This window comes from Hyla sarda, chromosome 7 (genome assembly GCF_029499605.1).
Source record: "Hyla sarda isolate aHylSar1 chromosome 7, aHylSar1.hap1, whole genome shotgun sequence".
NCBI classification, from domain to species: Eukaryota; Metazoa; Chordata; class Amphibia; order Anura; family Hylidae; genus Hyla; species Hyla sarda.
Genome location: NC_079195.1, coordinates 195,471,531 through 195,497,857, shown reverse-complemented (window position 1 = coordinate 195,497,857; position 26,327 = coordinate 195,471,531). Strand labels below are relative to the sequence as shown.

The 26,327-nt window shown below is 41.0% G+C and overlaps 1 protein-coding gene across 3 annotated transcripts in view; it reads right to left on the bottom strand.

Moving 5' to 3' along the window:
- ASTN1 (astrotactin 1) overlaps window positions 1-26,327 on the bottom strand; it is a 583,832-nt gene that overhangs the window by 128,421 nt on the left and 429,084 nt on the right. For all 3 annotated transcript variants that reach the window (XM_056532005.1, XM_056532006.1, XM_056532008.1), the window contains 5 exons: window positions 25,560-25,727; window positions 24,838-24,922; window positions 24,057-24,131; window positions 15,495-15,632; window positions 14,926-15,076 (listed from right to left, as the gene is read on the bottom strand). In XM_056532005.1, the coding sequence (XP_056387980.1) occupies window positions 14,926-15,076; window positions 15,495-15,632; window positions 24,057-24,131; window positions 24,838-24,922; window positions 25,560-25,727 (617 nt within the window). The remainder of the gene's footprint in view (window positions 1-14,925; window positions 15,077-15,494; window positions 15,633-24,056; window positions 24,132-24,837; window positions 24,923-25,559; window positions 25,728-26,327) is intronic.

Genomic DNA, 26,327 nt, shown 5'->3' with positions numbered 1-26,327 from the left:
CTTCCTTACTTTAGACTATTTAGGATTCTTACATTATCCCCTTTACTACCCCGGACCTACAGGGAAATTTTAAATGACCCCCACCCCACCACACACACATACACACTAACCTTGACCACCAGGTATACAGACATTTGCCCCTTCCCTTTCTCAGATGCCTAGGGATTCTGATGTTAACCCTTTCACTGGCCCAGACCACCAGTGATTTTGACATGAACCTTCTCACTGTCATAGACCATCAGACAAACTGACATTCAAAACTGACATCCCAAAACTGCCAAAGACCACCAGGAATGTTTCAGTGCCCTAGATCACCAGGGTTATATACAACATCCTGGATGCTATTGAATACTATATGCCGGAATGTTATATGACTGTATATATCTGACTTTGTTATCGATGAATATAAAGGTGTTTTTTTTATTGCAGTTCTGTTTTTCCCAGAGCCCAGGCTTAAAGGGAACATTGCCAACAATACGGCTGAAAGTAATGGGCAGGTGACTGCCATGAAGTCCGTCCAGAGGGTCCAAGCTAACATTTTGAACAGGGGCTCATGAGCCTTTAGTTATGCCCCTGGATAAAGGCTCTGGTAAAGTTCACATACTTGATAGGAAAGAACATATGATCCAATGGTTGAATAAATAACAGAACAGTCATTCTCCTGCCCTTTACAAAGTATTCTGAGGCCGGTTATTACTCACAAGCTCTTACTTATTGTTCCGCATGGCTAACCTGGGCATGTCTTTGTCGGGTGCCAACAATGGTTGCTGTATAGTGCCCTGAGGCACATAGGGGCACACTGACACTTTGACCGCTTTGTTTCAGCATGGCTTTGAAGTCTTGAATGATCCTTATTATGTTAGATTGTGTTAGCAAGGCGAGATGAAGGCTTGCAAAAAAAAAGACCAACAACACAACACGTGCTTCATATGGTGCCAGGTCTATAATACCTATTGATTGAAATGTCCCAGCTAAATAAAAGCAGAATGCATATGTTTCATTGCTCTAAATGTGTGAATGTTTCTCTTTCTTTCTCCCTTCACCATCATTTGAAAGTTGCACGCTGAGCTCTTTTATATTTGCCTGCCACACAATCCTACATTTCTAAATATACTCTTCTCTTCTCTCCTGGCGTCTTTCTTACAATACTCATTCTCACCTCCCTTCCCCTGTTATCCTGTTCTCTGTTTCACAATCACAGTCTGCTTGTGATTCAATTTCTCTTGTTAACAGACCTGGTCCCCTTTGAGGGGAACAAAATACCACTGACACTTTTTCTTTCTGCGTTTGACTGTCTTTGATGGAGCAGGTGCACGGAGGTGTTACATACTAAATAAGGGGATGTGTGATCACAAGTCCCCCCCACCCACCCCCACCCTACCCACCAGAATCAGCAAAGGACACAAGGTGCTACATTTTACCAGAAGTTTGGCGCAAGACGATCCAGACTTATGAAGGCAAACATATGTCACACAGTTTATTTGCATCAAAAGGTTATTGTAAATTTTAAATAATGTTTAGTTTGATGTTTCCGTTCCCTGTGTTACCGTAACATGGAGATTTACTCCAGGAAGGATTTTGCAGCACTAGGATTTATTGTGCTTTGTTGGATTCTGACTTCATGCCTGTCAATGATTGTAGTTTACATATATTTCATTTCTCATACATCTAATGAAAGAAATTGCTTGTAGCTCAGACTTTGACCCAACTTTCACATAAGTCCAGCTCCCCTCACCAAGTATGGTGCACAGACCTGTGCCTGGCCGGGCACACGGCATTGACTGAAAAGTAGATGCTGGTCCAGCACTTCATGAAAAATGCAGCTTTATTGAAGATCACATTACACACTGAGAAAAACAACTATACCATAAGATGCGTTTTGAGCGCAGGTGCTCGAAACGCGTCTGATGGTATAGTCGTTTTTATCAATGTGTGATGTGATCTTCAATAAAGCTGGCTTTTTCATGTGCTGGACCAGCGCATTAATATAAAAAAAATTGACTTTTTAAATCTTTGAACAGATTACTTTTCAAAAGTATCAAAATATAAGGACTTTTGTTTAAAGGGGTACTACCATGGAATTTTTTTTTTTTCTTTTAATCAACTGGTGTCAGAAAGTAAAACAGATTTGTAAATAAGTTCTATTAAAAAATCTTAATCCTTCCAGTACTTTTTAGGGGCTGTTTACTAAAGAGAAATCCAAAAATGAAATGCATTTCCTCTGATGTCATGATCACAGTGCTCTCTGCTGACCTCTGCTGTCCATTTTAGGAACTGTCCAGAACAGGAGAAAATCCCCATAGCAAACATATGCTGCTCTGGAAAGTTCCTAAAATGGACAGCATAGGTCAGCAGAGAGCACTGTGGTCATGACATCAGAGGAAATTTTTTTTAATTTCTCTTTAGTAAACAGCCCTAAAAAGTACTGGAAGGATTAAGATTTTTTTATAGAAGCTATTTACAAATCTGTTTAACTTTCTGGCACCAGTTGACTTAAAAAAAAAAAGTTTTCCACGGGAGTACCCCTTTAAACAACTGACAATGGTAGAAGAATGGTTTACAGGAATTGTGCATCATAACAGTTCTCCCATTATGTTCCTTTACTTTACTTATTTTTGGCGCCAAATTGCACAGTGTTTGCACAATTTAGTTTGGCTCATGGATGGCCCTAATTGAATAAATAATACATTTGTGCGATAAGATATTGCATTATAAAGTGGACTGATAACATTAAAGCATAACTGTCATGAGATTTTACCTCTTAACCTAATACCAGTATGTGAAAGGTGCTTACAACTGTAATACAGACATATCTTTAGCTGCTTTACAGCAGTTTTGGTCATCCTAAAAATTGCTTAAATGTGGAGTTACCAACAGTCAGATAGGAATGGCCAGGGGTTTGCAATGCCCCACAGCCGCCACGCCTATCTCCTTTACGTCAGCGCTGTATGATGACACAGGTCCTCAGCACATTCGCCCGCCATCTGTTCTACGTGCCCGTGGTGAGTTGTCTGAGTGAGTGCTCGCTCCTAATGCCTTCCTCCTCAGTAAGCTTTCTACATCTAGCATTTCGAAGGAAGCATCGGGAGCAAGCATTTGCTTAGAGAACTCACTGCCAGCATGTAGAACAGATGGAGGGTGCACTTGCTAAGGACCTGTGTGCCAATCATACAGCTAAACCAGAGCGAATGTAAAGGAGAGGTTCAGTAGCTGAGGGGCATTGCTAAACCCTGGCCACTCCTATCCGACTGTTGATGACTATACAATAAAGTGATTTTTAGGACAATCAAAACTGCTATAAAACAGCTAAACATATGACTATATTACAAATGTAAACACCTTTCACTTAGGTATTAGGTCAAAAGGGTAAAATTTTATGACAGTTGTGCTTTAAAGTTAACATGATGTGGATGCCTGATGGTGGAGCCAATTGATAATTGCACAAACAAACCTGCGCCTATAAAGCCACTCCCACTCCACGGACTTCAGTAGGCTGCTGGCGTACATGGCACAAATGAATTGAACACAAGTAAAAGTTGCATGTTAAATCTCATGAGCAAACATAGACCAGCCTAAATATCTCATTTCAAAGGCAAGTTCAGAACGAGCAATGAGTCAAACCTAGTCAGTGGCGTAGTACTAAATCAGCAGGCAAAACGAGGCAACAGGTCAGTTAACAGCAGATCAGAACAGAATAACAGGCACAGGGAGAATTGGAATGCAAGTATAAGGAAAAACCTATCATGCACTAAAGCTGGCATTCCCACCGCCTGGCCTGGCATTCCCACTGCATGATAGGCCCACTAATCCGTCACTCATTGATAATGAGGGTCATTGTCAGGACAATGCAGAAGGATGCTGAGTGCACCGAGCAGAGGACATATTTGCGGCTGCAGGCAAGCAGGGTACGTATGTAACAAGTATGTGGCTCCGATAGGTCTGAATTTTTTTGTTTATCCATATGTTAATGTGGAGGACTGAACTTATACTAAAAAGAGCTTTTCCTATAAAAAAATTATCAACACAAAATTTTTAAAATTGAAAAAAAAAAAAAATCATGTTAAAGGGTTAAATCTTTTTTTTTTTTTTTACTCACATGACTTTTTGATGATGAGAATGCACATAAACGTAGTATATACTGGATTCTCATTTGCTTGAATCCATAAAATGTGATGTACTGTATTTGAAAGGGGTAAGAGGGCCTACAATATGATCCTGAGATGATGTCATATTAGGAGATGTGTACCTAGGCAGAACTAATGTCTGAACCATGTCTGAACACCTACGCACTGGCCCATTTTTACAGAAGTTCTCTCTAGAGATAGCATTTACAAAAGAGATAACATTTACATTATCCAGCAGGTTCTATCCTAAAATAAATGACTAGGTTCTGCTTAAATTCTGCTCTGCGCTGTATTAAAATAAGATGAAAAGAATAAATAATAGACAAACTCTGGATAAAACATGGAAATTTCCAGTCATGGCCTCTACTGCTACTAGAGCATATTTTGCACTTTCAAGTTGTAATTCAATCGACACTTTTTATTCACATTTTACTCAAAGATGTAAATCTTCAAACATACTAAAGTGTCACATTTAATTAGGATATTTTCTCTCATGATTAATTTAAGTAAAAAAAAAATTAATGTAATTCGAGAAGATCTTGGGAAATGAAAACACCATATTAAATTATCAAAATGTAAGATTTATTTAAAAAAAAAAGAATCTATTATCAGAAACTGACATATTCAGGCATAATCAGACTTTTATTATCAGCATGTAACACTGGTTGTTGTGCATTTTTTTTTTCATTACGCACTTAAAAAAATAATATTGAAATGTTTTAGCCTTTGGACTGGCCAATAAGGCAGACGCAGTAGGCTGACATCTTCTGTATGCTGCAGCTCATTTGTTGGCTTTGCTGTATAGACTAGGACTGAGTTATCTCACCATTGTCGTTATCTATATATATATAAAACTCAACGTGTGTGTGTGTGTGTGTATGTATGTATGTATGTATGTATGTATGTTCCACAAAAACTTCCAAACGGCTAAAGATATTAACACGAAACTTGGCACACATGTTATTTATATGTCAACAACAAACATAGGATAGGTGATTTACCCCTTACTCACCCCCATTTGCCAGGGTCGGGGTTTTTGTTTAAAGTCCCATACAAGTCTATAGGAAATATATGTTACTGCATAACTTCCAAACGGCTGGAGATATTTCGATACTACTTAGTCACATGTTACTTATATGTCCACTTAAAATATAGGATAGTTAATTTAACTCTTAACTACCCCCATTTGTGAGGGGCAGGTTTTTTGTTTAATGCCCCATGCAAATCAATGGGAAATGTATGTTCTCACATGACTTCTGTACGGCTGGAGATATTTCAATACCTGGTACACATATTAGGGGTCGGGATATGAGGACGGGATGGGAGGTCGAGATAGGAGGTTGAGATAGGAGGTCAAGATAGGAGGACAGGATGGTCGGGATAGGAGGACGGGATAGGAGGTCGAGATAGGAGGTCGAGTTAGGAGGTCGAGTTACGAGTTCGAGTTAGGAGGTCGAGTTGGGAGGACGAGATGGGAGGTCAGAATAGGAGGACGGGATAGGAGGATGGGATAGGAGGACGGGATAGGAGGACGGGGTAGGAGGACGGGGTAGGAGGACAAGGTAGGAGGACGGGGCAGGAGGACGGGGTAGGAGGATGGGATAGGAGGTCGGGATAGGAGGTCAGGATAGGAGGTCAGGATAGGAGGTCGGGATAGGAGGTCGAGATAGGAGGTTGGGATAGGAGGTCGGAATAGGAGGTCAGGATAGGAGGATTGGAAAGGAGGATGGGCTAGGAGGTCGGGATAGGAGGTCGGGATAGGAGGTCGAGATAGGAGGACGGGATAGGAGGACGGGATAGGAGGACGGGATAGGAGGACGGGATAGGAGGACTGGATAGGAGGTCGGGATAGGAGGTCGGGATAGGAGGTCGGGATAGGAGGTCGGGATATGAGGTCGGGGTATGAGGACGGGATAAGACAACAATATATGAGGACGGGATATGAAGTCAAAAGCTTCCTCCTTTGTTGATTTTCCTCCCCAACAAGGATGAGGAAGGAAAAACCGGGCAACGCCGGGTATTCAGCTAGTATTAGCTAAAGTATGACAGCTTTGTTCTAAGGTTAGAGGTGCAAGAGAATAACATCTTATACTTTCTTTCTCACTCCCTAGTTTATTGGGTAGTGTAGTGTGTTGTATATATTCCACAGCATGTGAACATACCCTAAGTGTGACATTACTTTGTCCAGTTTGTGGCTTTTTTACGTTCATAGGCCTCCATTTTTTTTCTACTTGCTGCATTTTTCCACATTCTTTAAGAGAATTTCTTAAATCACATCATCAAATATTCACATGGCTTAAAAATGCCACAACAAAAAAACTACATGTTCTAAAACTATTTTGTAAAAACACCATAAAACTACAACGTATGAAGCACAAAATAAAACACCACAGTTTGTAAGTTTTTTTTTTTTTTACCAAAAAGAACAAAAGGTGTGTGAAAGAGGCCTTATAACCCATTAAATTTATTGATCAATTGACCCACATTTAGTACAGCTGCCATAAAGTGCATATGTCCTGTTACACTATCTATACAGGAATGGTGCATCTAATATATATATTTTCTCCTCTAAATTCCTCTAACTACTTACATCTAATTAGTGATTTTTTTTCTTTTTCTTTAAAAAGATTCATTGCCTATCCAAGGCCACCAATAGGTGATCAGTAGAGTACCAAAAGTCTCTGTTCCGTACAGTGTATAGTGGCCATACCAGGTTATGCAGTTCAGCTCCTATTCAATTCAATGTGGGCCAAGGTTTTCAGCTCTGTTCAATATGTCCATTCAGACACCACTGCTCTGCGAAATAGCTGATCTATGGGGGTGTCAGCCAATCAACTATTACTAGCTTATCCAGAGGAAAACTCTTTCACTGAAATAAAGGCTAAATACATGAGACATTCGTTTTAAAGTTTAGATGCCAACCCGTTAGCAGATACTAAACCACAGACTCTATGGGCACCTTGGATTGTTTGGCTGGTCAAAAAAAGCAATATTTGGATAAGTTGCCCAAGAAGGTTAAAGGGTAATCATTACTGACTAAAATGGTGACCATGTCTTATACAGCTGTCTGCTAGGCAGGGGTTGTGTCGGGTATTGTAGCTCTGCTTCAATTAAATGAATAAAGCTAAATAAAAATAAATAAATAAATAGTAAAAAATAAAATCCACTGACATGGTGCAAAAAATTACAAATTTTATTGCATCTGGGAAAATGCCTGCACAGTTAGCACACCGTTTTTGGGTAACATACACTGATCGTACAAAACATAAAAAACAACTGGCTGCTTTTATGAAGGTTCAACTCATGATACTGAAACTTTGACCCATCAAGACATGGACTACATGAAGTTGCCCATCAGTAGCTTTGCTTTTATAGCACTTTGTGCTACAGTAGTAGCTTTTCATGGGGAACACCCCACAAGACCTGCCATTTTGTAGATGCTATGACCCAGACGTCTAGACAACACAATTTGGCCTATGTCAAAGTTGCTCAGATCCTTACTTTGCTTTCAGCACATTAACTTTAGAGCCCGAGAGCTCCGTGTTATTTATTTTAAGAACACCCATTTAAATCCATGTTCTACTATCTGAAGTCATCACAGGTCATATTTGGTCTACAGATCCTGAAAAACATATATGAGCTCCTGCTTTAATGTCCTACAGATCAGATGTGCTGCATTTTTCTGTAATAACAAAATTGTACTTTTTATTTAGTTCAGACAAAGAATTTTTACAAAAAAGTTTTACTTTTCTATGTACAAAAGACACCAAGCAACTCAGTAAAGGCACACGTTACAAAGAAGCCGGAATGTGAGACATCTTAAGTATGAAGAAAATCCATCAGGCATAAGATGACCTGACATTTCTGCCTTAAAAGACCCAGTAGATACTTCTAGCACAGACTAAAATGTCAGAATAAAAAAGTGGGCAAGTCATAAGAAAAAGTTGAGCTACATTCCATTCTAGCAGTCTGGTGATTATAATTCATAGAAGAATCACTGCAGAGGTGGTGTGGACGTTTAATGTCTATTAAAGAGTGTAATATGTACCACCATACCCGATTACTCCTGGTGCATGCCTTATGACCCAGTTAACTGAACCAGATGACTGTGATGTATTAAAGCCATTAGAAGCCACACATTGTGGAAGAGTTTGCAAATCTCTCGGTTCCTATCCCCTCCAATGTCATATGGTCGGCAGGAAATTGCTCAGACATATATTACTGACCTCCCCTCTTGCTGAATGGAAAGGGTTAAGAATGTGACTTGTTAGGGCTGGGGCGAGGTCTATTATATTCAGACAGACTCGGCCAATTCCCATGATGTTTAGAGACAACCCTTTTAAATGTTATCTTGGCACTTTCTTGGCTTCATTCAATTCAGAAACACAAAAAATGATTGTATACTGCCCTGCAATTACATCCTTCCTGTCCTTTTAACACACTTTTATGCCTTCTACATTGCTCGAATCGTTACAGTTAACCGATCACCGCTAGCGAGAAGAAAGGAAATTATTTGGTGGCTGCTGTAGCCTGTGAAAAATGCATCGCATTACACTGTTATTTTTTTATTTTATTTATTTTTTTAGATGGTATATGCCATTGCATGGTAAATTTATTTATACTGTTTTCCATCTATATTCTATTTATATTATAGCTGAGAGCTTGAGTAGCACCTTGTGGGGTCCTTGGTTTGAATTCAAACAAAAGTAATACAGAGCTGTAACTAGGTATTTATTTACCAGGGGCAAAGATTAACTATGGTGCCCTCTTAGTATTCATGCCACTCAGTAATTATGCCCTGAGTGTCCTCAACTTAGTATTGATGCATCATAGTATTGGTACCCCTAGATTTTCCCCCTACTCAGCGTAGTGCTACCCACTCAGTATTGGTGCCACCTTCTTAGCACTGGTCCTCCTCTTAGTCCCCCGCTCTGCAACCTTCTTTTTTGTTTACGCAGAATACCTTATGCCTAAATGTACCAGGTGTAAGTAATGGTTACCGTTGTGCGGCCAAGTTAGCACAAGTATAGTAAATATTTGAACAGTTTCCAAAAAAAGCTGAAATATTGAGGAATGTAGTAATAGTAGGTTTTACTTTACAAGTGAAAATGCAAAATACAATTACGCCAAAGAATAAGAGTAATTATGGGTAAACTGCTGACACATGGAGTCCAATCCGTATATATAGATAGATGGTTAAATTGTTATGATTGTCCACATAAATATTAGAAGCACAATTCATTGGCCATCAAATTGATTTGCGGTATACTTATCCGTCACTAGAGTTGAGAAACAGGAGCTCGTAGATTGGGAACAGCGACATTTTGGAATTAATCCTTTCTCAAGCTGTAGATCCTCACAGAAGACGGCTCCGGGGAGTGGTGTGGACAACAGGGATTCGAGGATCATACTGGTGTGCAGCTTGAATCCCTGTTGTCCACACCACTCCCCGGAGCCGTCTTCTGTGAGGATCTACAGCTTGAGAAAGGATTAATTCTGAAACGTCGCTGTTCCCAATCTACAAGCTCCTGTTTCTCAACTCTAGTGACTGATAAGTATACTGCAAATCAATTTGATGGCCCATGAATTGTGCTGCTAACATTTCCATGGACTTGAATGAACTTCGATAATAATTTATTCATCTATACATATACGTGTTGTAGTCCATATGGCAGCAATTTGCATATAATTACTACTTATTCCTTGGTGTTTTTGTGTTATGCTTTTTTTCACTTGTAAATTAAAGTGGACCTGTCTTCAGGAAAACAGGGGTGTAAATAAGCACATGGTTAGACTGGGCTTCTCATCTGTATTTCAGGCATACCTTCATGATTTTCATGACTGCGATATAAGCCTTTTTGTTAATATATTCCAAGATAACAGGTTACAGACGAACTCTGTATAGACTGATCCTACAGTAACACTTGCTTTCCTCTGCCCTTTACTTTGCTTACCTACTAAATGCAGATTATCTTCATTTCTCCCTATCTTCATTATCATCTAATGAAAAAAAACCTCCAAAATGTATCTTCTCTGCCTTTCAGATGTATCTTCTCCCACCCCAGAAGTAACATCAAACACCTTTTGCGCTTTCCAAGATATCCAATCTATATCTCCCATGATATCATTACCTCTCCCCCAATGTCATTACGTGTTCTCCCCTAAATATTACCCCCTCTCTTACCCCACATTCAGTATCATCCCATTTACTATCACTCCTCCACCTCAGAACTTAAAGGGTTACTCCGCTCCCCAGCGTCCGGAACATTGAGTACCTTAATGCGGGCTTCCGTGTTCATGCCCGCCCCCTCGTAACGTCACGGCCTGCCCCCTCAATGAAAGTCTATGGATTGCATTGAGGAGGCGGGATGTGACATCACATGAAGGGGTGTGATGTCACGAGGGGGCGGTTATGAACACGGAAGCCCCCATACAGCGTTCAGGAACTCAATGTTCCGGATTCTGGGGAGCGGAGTAACCCTTTAAGGGGTACTCCGCTGGAAAATATGTTTTAAATCAATGGCGCCAGAAAGTTTTACACATTAGTAAATTACTTTTAATTAAAAATATTAATACTTCCAGCACTTATCAGCTGCCATATGGTCCACAGGAAGTTCTTTTTTTATTTTTATTTGTTGTCTGACCACAGTGCTCTCTGCTGACACCTCGGTCCATTTTAGGAACTGTCCTTAGTAGGAGCAAATCAGAGGTGTCAGCAGAAAGGAAATTTAAAAAGAAATAAACTTCCTCTGTAGTATACAGCAGCTGATAAGTACTGGAAGGGTTAACATTTTTAAATAAAAGTAATTTCCAAATCTGTTTAATTTTCTGGCATCAGTTGATTTAAAAAGAAAATATTTTCCAACCGAGTACCCCTTTAATAGTCTTACGCAATGGTCAGTAATATCATATCTACACTTGCTACTTACAGCAGGAACTGACCACAGGGTAAGACTAATACCATCTATAGGGGGAGCAGTCAGTAATGTCATGTAGAGGAATGGTGCAGACTTTGCTTTGGTAGCAATGGCGCCCCCTATACAGATCATATGTGGATACCTATGTACAAAGGCATTGACCTAGCAATTCTCCGGCCTTTCACATGTGAGTGGTAAGAATTCACGGTTGCCCCCTAAAGCATGTAAACATCATTTATAGTTTGTGACTTCACCTACAGAAAAAGCTAAACTACTGCCTATATATCTTACATTACTTATCCTGTACTGATCTAGTGTTGAGCGCGAATATTCGGCACTATGCAATTTCGCGAATATTTAGAATATAGCACTATATATTTGTAATGATGAATATCCCTTTTTTTTCTTCACAGTACACAACGCAACAATGTTGTATACTGTGTAAAAAAATGTGATCATTCCTCCCGGCTTCCAGCTTGTGGACCAAAGAAGGCTCCAATAGTATTTACTGAGTCGGTGTGGAGCGCGAAAATTTTGTACATGCAAATATCGGCACTTCCAGAGGACACTGATCCCTGCCTTCTTTTAGGTGAAAGAATCGCGCATGCGCACTATGCAAATTTAATAAAAAATTTTCGCATGGAAAAAAAGGGAACGAACATAGCAAATATGCAAATTTCTTGAACATAGGACAAATATTTGTCCATATATTCGCAAAATATCATAAATTCGATCATGGCCCCTGCCGCTCATCACTATACTGATTTACAGCTAGAGGCATAAGTTAAAGGGATAGTCTGCTGCTCAGTGTTTGGAACAAACTGTTGTGAACGCTGGAGCCGATGCCGGGAGCTTGTGACGTCATAGCCCCGCCCCCTCGTGACGTCACACCCCACCTTCTCAATGCAAGTCTATGGGAGGGGGCATGTTGGCTGTCACGCCCCCTCCCATGGACTTGCATTGAGGGGGGTGGGGGGTGATGTCATGAGGGGGCGGGGCTATGACATCACAAGCTCCCGACACAGGCTCCAGCACTCCGAACAGTTTGTTCCAAATGCTGAGCAGCAGAGTACCCCTTTAAGGCTACTAAGCAGCAGTGCAAATGTATTCCTGAGCCCCCACCTGCCATGTGCCATTTATAAGACAAGAGTTTTCTTATGTGACAGAGGGGTCTTTGGGAAACCCTTAGGCATCGGGGCCCAGGTGCAACTGCTACCACTGCACCCCCCTCAAGTTATGCATCTGTTTACTACATGTATTATACTCCAGGATTTGGATTCGCTATCATTGGAAACAGCTGATGCTGAAGTTGAAAAAACAAGGAAAAAATTATGAATATAATTTATGGGCAAAGTGGATGATCTTTAAGTCATGAAAAGGTTTGCAGCATTGATGGCTGAATACTGCATTGTGATCAACAGATATAGAAGATCACAGAGAGATGGGGCTTTTAAGTCTTGCCTATTCATGTAGTCTGATCAATGATTAAATATTTTCGGTTAACTTCGATATGCAAATACCCCTTCCCAAAACAGCACCTGCTGCAGCTCGGATTCACCAGGGTTGACATCTGAGGATGCTGCAGGGCTACAACATATTTCCCACCTCTCCTAACATCTGGGCCACACAGATAGGCAATACACTGTAGTTGTTGATTTCTAACCCTGTAGTCAGTTCTCCACAACTTACCCCTTCATCCTTTCTAAAGAATTTAAATTATTATATGCATAGACTTAACAGTGCAGTGTTTATTTGACCTACAGTATACATGGGGAAGGAAGAGAGGGATAAAAAGGAAGAGAGGGATAAAAAGAGAGATAGGGGGCGCTCCCTTGTTGCGTATATCGACTTGGTGTGATCCCTCCACCGCACCTAAGTGATATACTCACCTTTTGGTGATGACGTATTGATTCCACGACTATGGCGGGTCGTGGTGATCGAGGTGCAATAGGGTGTATGAAGTTGGAGCTGCTGCACTCGTACCGATTCTGGCTTGCCAAATCGGGACCAACTAGGAAATGGTTGAGAGGTGGGTAAAAGGCGGTCTAGGAGGCGCTGGTCAAGGTAGCTCGTAGTAAGACGGACACACGCCGGCACAGAACAATAAATATTTTTATTGAAAATTACGGACAACGCGTTTTGGCACTTGAAGGTGCCTTCCTCAGGTCCAATTTGGCAATACACTCTGTTGTACAGGTGCTTTCTGATATATTGCTGGAGAAATGGACATTGAGAACTTGTTAGGACAGGGATAAAACGTTAAACTCTGTGATAAGAGTGTGTGGGTATGTATCAGCACCTGGTTGGGATCCTGCTTCAGTGTGCGGCGCCGGCGTGGTCTACACCACCTTTTACCCACCTCTCAACCATTCATATACTTGCGCAATTCTATAAAGTAAACTAGACCTGTGCAGAACCAAAAATTTTGTTTCTTTTCGTTTTGTTCGTTTGTGTTTTAAGAAATTTTCGGTTCTGTGAATATTCGGAATATTCGCTTCTGTGTTAATTCGTTATTTTTGGTTTTCGGATGCATAGGCTAAATTTTTTTTTCGTTTTCGGATGCATTCGTTAATAACATCAAATGCATTTGTTAATTCGAATCTTTCGTTATATCTGTAAAATTCGTTAAATTTAGCATTCGTTACTAAACGAAATGCACATTAGTTTCACTTGCTGACCCTCCTTTGTAATAAATAGCAGGTGTTACCTTAGGATTCTTGTTGTTTTCACCTTTTTTTGCAGTTTTCTCTGTGTAGGAAGGCAAGTTTTCCCTCAGGTAAACCCAATGAAAAAAATCTAATTCATTCCTTACATTCGGTTTACTGATAACGAATGCATTCGTTAACATGCATTATTCGTTATATGTTATTTAACGAATGCATTCGTTAACTGTATATTCGTATTTGTATTCTTTTTCAGAAATATTAGATTTTTTTTTTTTCGTGCATTCGGATTGTAACGAACACCCGAAAATGGGAAAATTCGTTAAGTTTAGTATTCATTCCGAAACTAATTGCACATGTCTAAAGTAAACCCCACTGTATTCCTCCCTAATGAAGAGACACCAAAACTGCACTTTTTGTGGGTCTTAGTTGGGTAATGAGTCCCACAATACCCCAACAGCATATACAATAAATTGTACTAAGAAGAGACATTTTTTGGGGGATTCTTTTGCTTATATAGTGCAACATAAGCTATTTTTAGAGAATAATGTAGAGGTTCTTGTGTATGCCTTGTGCTAACCTGTTTTAGCTGATGTAGCAGGCATGAGATTGGCTCCATGTTGGTTTTGCAATTCCATTCACATGGCAGAAATCTAGCATCAAATTAAAGCCCTAGACTTCTACGGGTTTCCGTACTCCCATCCACACTTCAGAATTTCCGCTTGTGAAGTGTGAATGGAAGTGAAGAATCCCATAGAAGTCTACGGCTTTAATTTGATGCAGAATTCCGCAAGCGGAAATTATGCCGTGTGAATAGACCCTAATGCTGCCTACAATTCCCATGAATCCTCTGACTGAGGGTGTGGCATTTAATCACTGCAGCTGGTCCTCTAATTAGGCTGCAAGTGCTGGAGTTTACCCAGGGGAACACATTAGACTCATAAGAGGGTTGAGGCCTCTGCCTATCTACACCCAGAAGTCTGGTGTAGCTACAGCTAATGACCTGCATTTTAACCCAATATATTGAGTTTAGTGCAAGTGTCAGCTTCTTTTTAAAAGACAAATTCTAATTTTTTTATACATTTTATTTAATAACAATGCACCTGAGCTCTAGTGTCAAATGTTTAATACATAGTATGAACATTCCAGAAAACTTAGATAACATAACTCTTTAGGTTAACGTCTCTTTACAGACGCATAGAGAACAGCAGCCATACTTACCACGCAGCCGCTAGAATCCAGTTTGCGGTCAGAAACACAACGGAAGTTCTTGCTACAGCCACCGTTCCCTTTGGAGCAATCCCGTACCGGTCCAAAGGAGTCTAGTAGAATCTCAAGGTTATCGAAAGAGGAGGAGGTCATAAGCTCCTCTCTGTGGGCAAAGCAAACAATAGGGAAGGAGGCAGGGAGTAGGATGATAGATAGGAAGAGACAGGGAGGAAATCCATCAAATCAAGGAAAGCTAGAAAAAAAGGCTGCATATCTGTGCGAGGGGCAAGAGGGAGGTCAGGGCGAGGGGGAAATAGATTAAGAAAAAGGGAAAGGATTGAGACAGAGGCAAAAAAAGTGAGAGATGTGTTGGTGAGAACATACAAATCATTGGGCACAGAAGATGCCTCTGTAGATAGTAAGTGCTTATGAGAGCGAGCATGCATTCAATCTATAGACTATATTTACCAGCACAACATGTCCCTGATACAGGCAGCACATTAATCAGAGAGCGGGGAAAGGTTCAGCTCGGTGACACCACGTTTCCCCTGTGGATTCCCCCACCCCCACCTCGGACTCACCTGACCTCAACAGCATCCTCCATAACACTCATGTCGGTTTTACACTTGGCTGACGGATTAATGGCCAGTTCGGCAGGAGGTATGACAAAGCTCTTGCTGAGGGGAAGCCACATACCCTCTCCCAGTGTATACGTAAATCTGTGTTAAAAAACAAATGTGTTAAAATGTGTACAAGCATTAACTCTTTAGGCTGATCAGCAGTTAAATATTTAGAATTCTACAATACAGGGATAAGCGTAATGGTCAATAATTACAAATTGGATAAATCACGATATAAAGCGTAGTTCAACATATATAAATCCTTATGGAGCTAACCTACATCTGTAAATGATAAATGACAGAATCCCAGTCCTCAAATACCTCAACCAAAAATGGATGTACAATGGATATTTGGTAAAAATATATATTTAAAGGGGTTATCCAGGAAAAAAAATGTTTTTATTTATCAACTGGCTCCAGAAAGTTAAACAGATTTGTAAATTAGAAAATAAATATATATCACACGCACTGGAGGAAACTGTGGGCTATATCCTTGCTGCGTTGCTACTGTACGCTTCCCTGTAAGGCATACAACTAATGAATAATACAAAATTAGAAAAAATAGGAGAAAATATTAAATTAGACTCCTATTTTTTCTAGATTTGTAAATTACTTCTATTAAAAAATCTTGATCCTTTCAGTACTTTTGAGCTTCTGAAGTTAAGGTTGTTCTATTCTGTCTAAGTGCTCTCTGATGACATGTGTCTCGGGAACCGCCCAGTTTAGAAGCAAATCCCCATAGCAAAGCTCTTCTAAACTGGGCGGTTCCCGAGACACGTGTCATCAGAGAATGACAATGGTAACTTGGCATAGTTGGTCTTTTATATAGGAATATTGTTGATATATTGGAGGATGTGGAAAAGCATTATGGGAGATAAAGGACTCAGGGAGCTGATTATAAAAACAGGAATGGACTTATATATCTAATCTCAGGACACAGTTCATACCTAAGATGCGTCATTCATGCGTTTCTCCTAAAAATGTGTTTTTCATGAATAACACAATACACAACAATAAGGATAACAGAATATGACAACTAGATACATAATAGATAATGAATAATCCACAATAATCAGAATTCAGACAAAAATAAGGATGCAGTTCACACTTCAATAGGTGCCCAAAGATATAAGTGAATGCAAATAAAAATAAAAGTAAAAATTAAGATAAAAAAGATGAAAATAAATGAAAAAATAAAAATAAAAATAATAAAGATAAAAATAAAAATGAAAACAAAAATAAAAATCAGGAAGTGAAGAACAGTCTAGAGAATGGAGTCCTGTCTGGGGGTCATCCCGAATGGTTAAATTACAGGAGGCGCCACAGACAGAAGTCCATCCCCTGTAAATAACTAAATAATTATAAATTACAGTTCAACCCTCTAGGTTCCAGACTCTCGGACTCAAAAATCTTCTGACTCTCTGCCTTTGATATCTGAATCATAAAACTACCCCCAAGCCAACTCTTCTTGATGAATTGCAGACCTATAAATGTCAAACTGGATCCCTATTGTGATGGTGAAAAAAGTGGGTGTAGAGTGGATGTTTAAAGGGTACTCCGCCTCTAGCATCTTATCCCCTATCCAAAGGATAGGGGATAAGATGTCAGATTGCGGGGGTCCTGCCACTGGGGCCCCCCTGGGATCTCCGCTGCAGCACCCTGCTATCATTACTGCACAGAGCAAACTCACTCTGTGCGTAATGACCGGCGATACAGGGGCCAGAGCATCGTGATGTCACGGATCCGCCCCCCTCGTGATGTATTGGTCCGCCCCCTTAATGCAAGTCTATGGGAGGGGCGTGATGGCTGCCACATCCCCTCCCATAGACTTGTATTGAGATCCCCTTGTATTGAGATCCCGGGGGTCCCCAGCAGCAGGACTCCCGCAATCTGACATCTTATCCCCTATCCTTTGGATAGGGGATAAGATGCTAGGGGCAGAGTACCCCTTTAAAGTTACCCTTCTTGATATTATAAATATGTTTGGCCACTCTAACCTTGAGTGGACACTTAGTCTGGCCTATGTATTGTTTGTCACACCCACATTGAAGTAGGTAGACTATACCTTTGTTGTTGCATGTGATCAACTCTCTGATCTCCGATCTAAATTGTTTACTGTAGATGCCACCTTTTCTCTTTTCTTTGGACCATGTGTGGCCCGGCAGTTAGCACAAGTGCCCCATTTAAAGAAACCTCTGGAATTGAGCCATCTCTGGGATACTTCTTTATTTGTCAGTTTTCTAATTGTAGGAGCCACTATCAATCTCAAATTTGGGGCCTGAGTATAAACTATTGTAGGTTTAAATGGCAACAGGCACCCTATTACTTTGGAGGGTGGAGAAACAGACAAGAAGATGGAAGCTGGAGATCGCGCTGTCGAAGGAACCAGGTAAGTCCAGATGTACAAACAGCAGGTTACTTTATTGATGTACAGAACACACAACATGCGTCTAATGAAAAGACTGGATTGATATTGAAACGCGTTGCTTGTTCTGTACATCATTAAAGTAACCTGTTGTTTATACATCTGGACTTACCTGGATCTTTCAACAGCGTGATCTCCAGCTTCCATCTTCCTGTCTGTTTCTCCGCCCTCCATTGTCTTCACGCTTGCCAGTCAGCCTGGGAAGCCGCTGCAGTCGAATCTCTTTTTACACATGTGTCATAGTTTTGTGCTTCCTCAGCACACCACCACCAGGTGAGCGAGCACTTTACCAGTCTTCTGCCCACCCTGTTTTGCCTATGATTACACAAAGGGGGCGCTCCGTGTGTTTTTTTGTTTTTACCCTATTACTTTGTCTTGTCGTAGGATGTGCCAATATTTGGCCAAAATATGTTTCACCATCTTGTACTGTGTGTGGAATGGTAAGATGACTTTTAATTGTTGTTCTGATGTTTTATCATTCATCGGTTCCTCCCGGGTAACAAAAAAGGAGGCCCTGTCAAGTTGATTAACCTGGTCCAAGGATTTTTCAAGGATAGATAAAGGGTATTCCCTTTCTTGGAATTGAGAAGTAAGAAATCCGTCATCTTCTTGACATTTTGTGTCCAAAGTACAATTGCACGTCAAGCGACGATACTGCCCTTTGGGCACATTAATGAGCCACCGTGGTAGATGGCAGCTACTTAATTTTTATATAGCTGTTTTTTGCTGTGAGTTTCCTAAATGTATTGAATAACAATTGTGTACCACCAGTGGCTGTAATTTCTAGGTCCAAATATTCAATCATATTATCACTAATAGTGGAGTAAAATTTGAGGGTGAGAGCGTTGGAGTTTAACCCATCAATGAAACATTCCAGGTCATCCTGAGGTCCCCGCCAAATCGAAAGCCCTTGGGGACCTCGGGATGACCTGGAACATTTTATTGATGGGTAAAACTCCAATACTCTCAACCTCAAATGATAATATGATTACATTTTTGGACCTAGAAATTACAGCCACTGGTGCACAATTGTTATTGCAATTGTACTTTGGAGGCAAAATTTTAAGAAGAGGCTGGACTTCTTATTTCTCAATTCCAAGAAAGGGAATACCCTTTATCTATCCTTGACCCTTGGACCAGGTCAATCAACTTGTTACTCCGGATGAACCGATGAATGATAAAACATCAGAACAACAATTAAAAGTAATCTTACCATTCAACACACAGTATAAGTGGAGCATATTTTGGCCAAATATTGGCACATCCTATGACAAGACAAAGTAATAGGGTGGCTGTTGCCATCTAAACCTACAATAGTTTATACTGTTTATATATTTGGGATTGATAGTGGCTCCTACAGTTAAAAAACTGACAATTAAAGAAGTATCCCAGAGATGGCTCAATTCCAGAGGTTTCTTTAAATGGGGCACTTGTGCTAACTGCCAGGCCACACATGGTTCAAAGAAAACAGAAAGGGTGGCATCTACAGTTAACAATTTTAGATGGGAAATCAGAGAGTTGATCACATGCAATACCAAAGGTGTAGTCTACCTACTTCAATGTGGGTGTGACAAACAATACATAGGCCGGTCCCCTCAAGGTTAGAGTGGCCGAACATATTTATGATATCAAGAAGGGTAGCCTTAAAAATCCACTCTCAACCTATTTTTTTCACCATCACAATAGGGACCCATCCAGTTTTACATTTATTGGTCTGCAAGTCGTCAAGAAGAGTTGGCTTGGGGGTAGTTTTATGATACAGATGTCGAAGGCAGAGAGTCAGAAGATTTTTGAGTTCAAGAGTCTGGAACGTGGAGGGTTGAACTGTAATTTAAAATTATTTAGTTATTTACAGGGGATGGACTTTTGTCTGTGGCGCCTCCTGTAATTTAACTATTCGGGATTACCCCCAGACAGGACTCCATTCTCTAGACTGTTCTTCACATCCTGATTTTTATCTTTGTTTTCATTTTTATTTTTATCCTTATTTATTTTTATTAAAATGTTTCATTTATTTTCATCTTCATTTTTACTTTTATTTTTATTTGTATTCACTTATATCATTGGGCACCTATTGAAGTGTGAACTGCATCCTTATTTTTGTCTGAATTCCGATTATTGCAGATTATTAATTATCTATTATGTATCTAGTTGTCATATTCTGTTATCCTTATTGTTGTGTATTGTGTTTTTGATGAAAAACGCATTTTTATGAGAAACGCATGAATGACGCATCTTAGGTATGAACTGTGTCCTGAGATTAGATATATAAGTCCATTCCTGTTCTTATATCCTCTGATGATTGTTATATTAGGTATTTGAATGCCTCTATATGTGAGCTATTTATATATGTGTTCTTAAATATATATTTTTACCAAATATCCATTGTACATTCGTTTTTGGTTGAGGTATTTGAGGACTGGGATTCTGTCATTTATTATATTTTCTTCTTCACACCTGCGGGCACAGGTTTACCCAGTTAACCCCATACAATTTTTGCACTTGAGATTTGAGGTAGATTTGAGGTAGAATGCACTCACCCTGAGCAGAATTTGCTTGCAGAAATGTATTCTTAAAAGCAGAGCATATACAGCGGGAAGGGTCAGGGAGCACCTTGCGGCAACAGACTGTTTCCTGCGCTCAACACACTTAGTCGGGACGCTTGAGCGCAGGAAACAGCGGCCTGAGGAAACCAGCAGCCTGAGGAAGTGCGCTTGAGCGCAGGAAACAGTCTGTTACCGTAAGGTGCTCCCTGACCCTTCCCGCTGTACATGCTCTGTTTTTAAGAATACATTTCTGCAAGTGCTTTGTTGTCCTCTACATCTGCACGAATAGCACCCCCGAATCCAGTGGCGTCGCTAGGGGGGGGCCAGGGGGGCCCATGCCCCCCCCCCCCCCCTAGATCAGGCCGTGCCCCCCCTTGGGCCCCCTCAATTTAAAATAAATAGGGATGTCCCGATACATTGATGGCTCCGCCCCCAGCACAGGAGAGGACGGGCCGAGAGCTGACAGGTCACACGGCAGAGTGGCCTCTTCATGTGAGGTGAGTGACGTCCCGTGTCCTCCCTCTCCCCCCCGATCAGTAGTATATCCTGGGGCTGGGTCATGTGTATAGTAGCAGTCCAGAGGGGTCACTTTCCCTCCTCCAGTGTCCACAGGCCACATTATCACAAACATTTTTGGGGGAAATCGCGGCAAAAATTGCGCGCTTTTACAGCGATTTTTCGGAAATCGCGGTAAAACAGCGCAATTTCTGCCGTGATTGTTCCATAAGTTGTTCTGGTAATGTGACCTGTTGGTGACCTGTGGACACTGGAGGAGGGAAAGTGACCCCTCTGGAAGGACAACATGTGAACACACTGCTAGTTTATCATTAACCCCTTAAGGGTACATTCACATGTACAGGATCTGCTGCATATTTTTGCTGCATATTTTGTGCAGCTGATTTTGCAACCCATTAGCTTCAATAGGTAGCAAAATCAGCTGCAGAAAATATACAGCAGATCCTGTATGTGGGAACGTACCCAAAGGGCTCATTCAGGGGTGGATCCCCAGCATATTTTACGCTGCGGATCCCCCGACAATGGACCCTACAGTGCTGCCTCCATCTGTGCCTGTTCATAATGGCAATCCTCCGCTACAAGCTGACGCGCTTTTAATGTGTATACTCGCACACATCATGGCCGCTCCTGCTCTCTGAACTAGGCCGAGAGCAGCCGCGATGTGTGCCAGTATACACATCAAAGCGTGTCTGCTCTAGCGGAGGATTGCCGTTATGAGCAGGCACAGATGGAGGCAGCACTGTAGGGTCCATTGTCGGGGGATCCGCAGCATAAAATATGCTGGGGATCCCTCCGTGTAAATGAGACCTAAGGACGCAAGGCGTATGAGTACGCATGGTGCCTGCTCCCACTGTGTTGTATAAATCATTAGCTAGAACCCTCGGCTAATGCCAGATATCACCAATCAGGCTGATGTCCGACATTAACACTTTAGATGCCGCTATAAAAGTTTATGGTAGTGTCCAAAAGTTTTAACACCGTAAGGAACGAGCGTTATTCCGTTTTTGCATTTTTGTTTTTTCCTCCTTACCTTTTAAAAATCATAACCCTTTCAATTTTGCACCTAAAAATCCATATTATGGCTTATTTTTTGCGCCACCAATTCTACTTTATAATGACATCAGTAATTTACCCAAAAATCTACGGCAAAAACATCATTGTGTGTGTGTATATATTGTTTTTATGCTGTGTTTTTAGCTTATTTGAGCCAAATTTATCAATAAGGAGAACAGACTTTTGCACAAATGAAAACTCACCTCAGAACTTGCTGGAGGATATCACCACGTTTCCAAGGCAAGGCAGACATATATGAATTTGCATTCTTTGAACGGGCGCACATGGTAAACATCTACTGCAATGTCAATAATGATTCACTGCATTCCACAGTCAGTTTTGCTGAAAGTGTCTATTTTCAAATTGCGCAAATTTTTTTTTGTGCAAAAACTAACTGCACTAAATTTTTGCTCAAAATTGCACCCAATAGAATGCAAGGAAGGCAATGATAAATCTCCCCCTTTGGGCCAACTTTGGACATTTACAGGGTGCTCTCACTTTTGTTGCCAAGGTTTAGACATTATTGGCTCTTTGTTGTGTTATTTTGAGGGGACACAACATTAAAGGGGTACTCCGCTGCCTCAGTGTTTGGAACATTTTGTTCAGAACGCTTGGTGCGGGAGGCGGGGTCACGGCCACGCACCCGTGATGTCAAGCCATGCCCCCTCAATGCAAGTCTATGGGAGGGGGCGGGATGGCCCTCCCATAGACTTTCATTGAGGGGACATGGCATGACATCACGAGGGGCGTGGTAGTGATGTCGGGTCACTACGCCGGGTGCTGAACAGTGATAGCTATCACGCCCCCTCCCGTAGGCTTGCATTGAGGGGCGGAGTGTGATGTCACACGGGGCGGAGGCGTGACGTCACACGGCGCCGGCCCAGTGGTCGCCTGTAATCAGACCCGGAGCAAACACGCTCCGGGGACTGATTACAAACGGGGTGCCCCGTGCATGATCACGGGCGTCCCCAGCTGCGGGACTCCCGCGATCAGGCATCTTATCCCCTATCCTTTGGATAGGGGATAAGATGTGTAAGCACCGGAGTACCCCTTTAAACACTGTTATACAGGCTGTGCACTCACTACTTTAGGTTGTAGAAGAGTGTCATTTCTGCAGTGTTGTAGTATGAAAAAATATAATAAAAATATTTGCAAAAATGTGAGGGGTGAACTCTTTTATGTGAGACTCTAAATATATAATGTGAGGGGTAAACTTTTCCTTTCCCACAAGGTTTAGCTTGTAATGCCTGGTATTCACCTAGTGCACAATAAAGTAGAGGCAATCGGCAGAAGAAAAGGAATTCCAGCTGGACAAGTCCCATAAAACTTGTTTCTTTATTAGAACATTTAAAACCATATCCAAGCAGACAGGACAAACATAACATCATTTTATGTTTGTCCTGTCTGTTTGGATACGGTTTTAAATGTTCTAATAAAGAAACAAGTTTTATGGGACTTGTCCAGCTTGAATTCCTTATCTTCTACCATGTAATAACACAGACCCCATTTCGGGCCATCCCTGCAGGACTTTGATCCTGGACAAAGATGAGAGCTGGATTTTGTGTATATTGGGAGACATTTATCATTGTCTTTAGAAAGTTTTTTTGTGTCTAGGAAAGGTGCAAAAAAGGCGCAAGCAGCGTTTATTTGCGCCTTTTATGCACCTTTTGGTTTACACATTTCTGCTGATGTTGAGTTGCAATCCACAGATTATGGCAACACAAGTGATATGGACGGGTTTTATGAACTGCACCTTTTTGTAAAAAGGTGCAAAAAAGGCTCAAAGCCACTGAAAAGTCTCTAAAACTACACCAGCCCAGACTTAGCTTAGCTTTTTGGTGTATGCGAAGAGAGAAATTTCTGCTTTTGCTACTTCCATTTTCCTTTTTTTTTAATTTTTTTATAGATATCTTTATCAAATGTTCTCCAATTTACTTAAATATCCTAAAAAGGCATCAATAATATTTAATATTCTTACCATACCTAAATATCTTGTCTGCTGGCTGCTCCCCCAAAACCAGATCGAATCCTCTCTGGAACATGGTGTAAGGCCAGGGGCTGTGTGAAAAATCAATACACATGTAAGGGAGGCTCCAGAAATAAAAGATATAGAACCCTATATAAGCAGCCCTTTAAATGTACAACAACATGTAACTGTACACCACCATTTGTATTGTATATTAAAAATACATGGCTGCTTTTTATCCAAAAACAGCACCCCCTTAGGCTGGGATTAAGTGTGTCCAGTGACCGGTATACATGAACCAAGCCTAAATCTTGACGCGACTGATGCCACAACTGATGACTACCTGTATCGGTTGTCATCAGTTGTGTAGCATCCGGCATTCATTGTTTCTAATCACTGGACAGGGGATAGCAGGATGATGAGTTCCCCTGTCCGGTGCCAGTCCGGCGAGTCCAACCATCCAGTGTCCAAACTAAGACACCGGATGATTGTGAACTGTCCCATTTAAATGAATGGGATCAGTTCAAGCATCAGTTTCCCTCCATTTTCTACAGCACCAAAGTAAAGAGATGCCAGACACCGGACTTATGTACGGTAATCCTAGCCTAAGTCTCTTGGCTGTGTTAAGTTGTACAGCTCATCCCTAAGTAAATAGAGCTCAACCACAATGCTGCACACAGGCCATGGATTAACGTAGCAATGGAAAATTAACCTAACAGAACCAGTTAATTTTGGAAAATTTAGGAAAGAAAAATAGGAAAATACCACATGGGAGGAGCTTTGATTTCTGATACATACCCTTGGTTAGTTCCCCACTCATTCCGTATACAGAGGTTCTTGTGCACAGGATCCCTCATATACCCTTCATGGCATAAACACTCTCCTGGAAGCAGAAAGAAAATCTTGGTTTCACCAGTTATGATCTCTACTGTACCAATATGGATATATGAGTATCCTCCAAGGATTACATTTTTGGGGCTTTGAAGCATTACAAGTTAACAAAAAGCTTTCCGGAACTTTCTATTGTCAGATGCTTTGTTATATTGACTGAAATTGAAGATGACAATCATTATGGAATTGAATTTAGCAGTCAACTAGGATTACACTAAGCTCAATGATTTTTGCCATCTAGTAGGATATATTATTGCAAAATCTGTACTAACTAAAGCCTACACTCACAGCAAGTGTTACCTGTCTCAGCGTCTGGAGGCCGGAAGAAGCTCGGGTATCATGCGAAACGCAGACAGTCGCCCCTGAGTGCTCCAAAAGCGTCCTCTGATGCCTCCCCGTGAGCCCTGTCTTCCATAGGTATAGACGTTCGGAGCGGTGAGTGCTACCTATCTTCTATTAGAGCATATTTATGCCTCGTACTAGCTCTAGTATACGGTTTAGCACCCTGCATACCGTCACATGACTCTCTGCCAGGTAGTCATTGCCTGCTGGATTTTTATATGAACTGTGGTTGGCATTCTAGATAATCAGTGCTCTCCCCAATTCCATACTTTTTTGTTTTGAGTTACCTGTCTCAGGGTCACATAAATGCTCACAAGGGTCCAGAATTCTTTTTGCACAAAGATCTAAGGCCCAAGGACCACTGGAGTTCATCTGTGAGAAGAGGACAACCTGCGCAGGGTTCAGCCAATCACTGGCATCCAGCTGGCTACCCTCCAGAAGGATAAAGCGACTTCCTAAATGTAAGGAAAACATGAGAGACTTGTCATACATTACACTATATACACCAGTATATGCTCACAGTTATGACAGGTAAACATAATGAAGGCACATATAGACACAGCGGCCCACATTTATCATTGTAGGTGTAAGTGAAGCATTATTTTACACCTTTTTTTTGTGTGCTGATAATGTGTGGGATCACCAAATGTATTAAATGTTCACCGAACATTTGATAAATTTTGTGCAGGTCACATTTTCTAAAATTTCTCTCTTCACATACACTAAAAAGCTATGCCAGGTCTTGGATGGTGTAGTTTTAGACACTTTTCAGTAGCTTTGCACCTTTTTTATCATGTGTATTGCCAAAATCAGTGGATCGCAACTCAAAATCAGTGGATTGCAACTCAAAATCAGCAGATATGTGTAAACAAAAAGGCAAAAAAAGGTGCAAATAATCCCTGCTTGCGCCTTTTTGCGCCTTTTGTAGACACAAAAAACTGTCTAAAGACAATGATAAATGTCGGCCAATATTTTTCTCATTGGTAGTATTAATGGATAGGATTGATTGACCAACTATGTTTTAGACATTCATAGCAAAAGATATATAAGATATA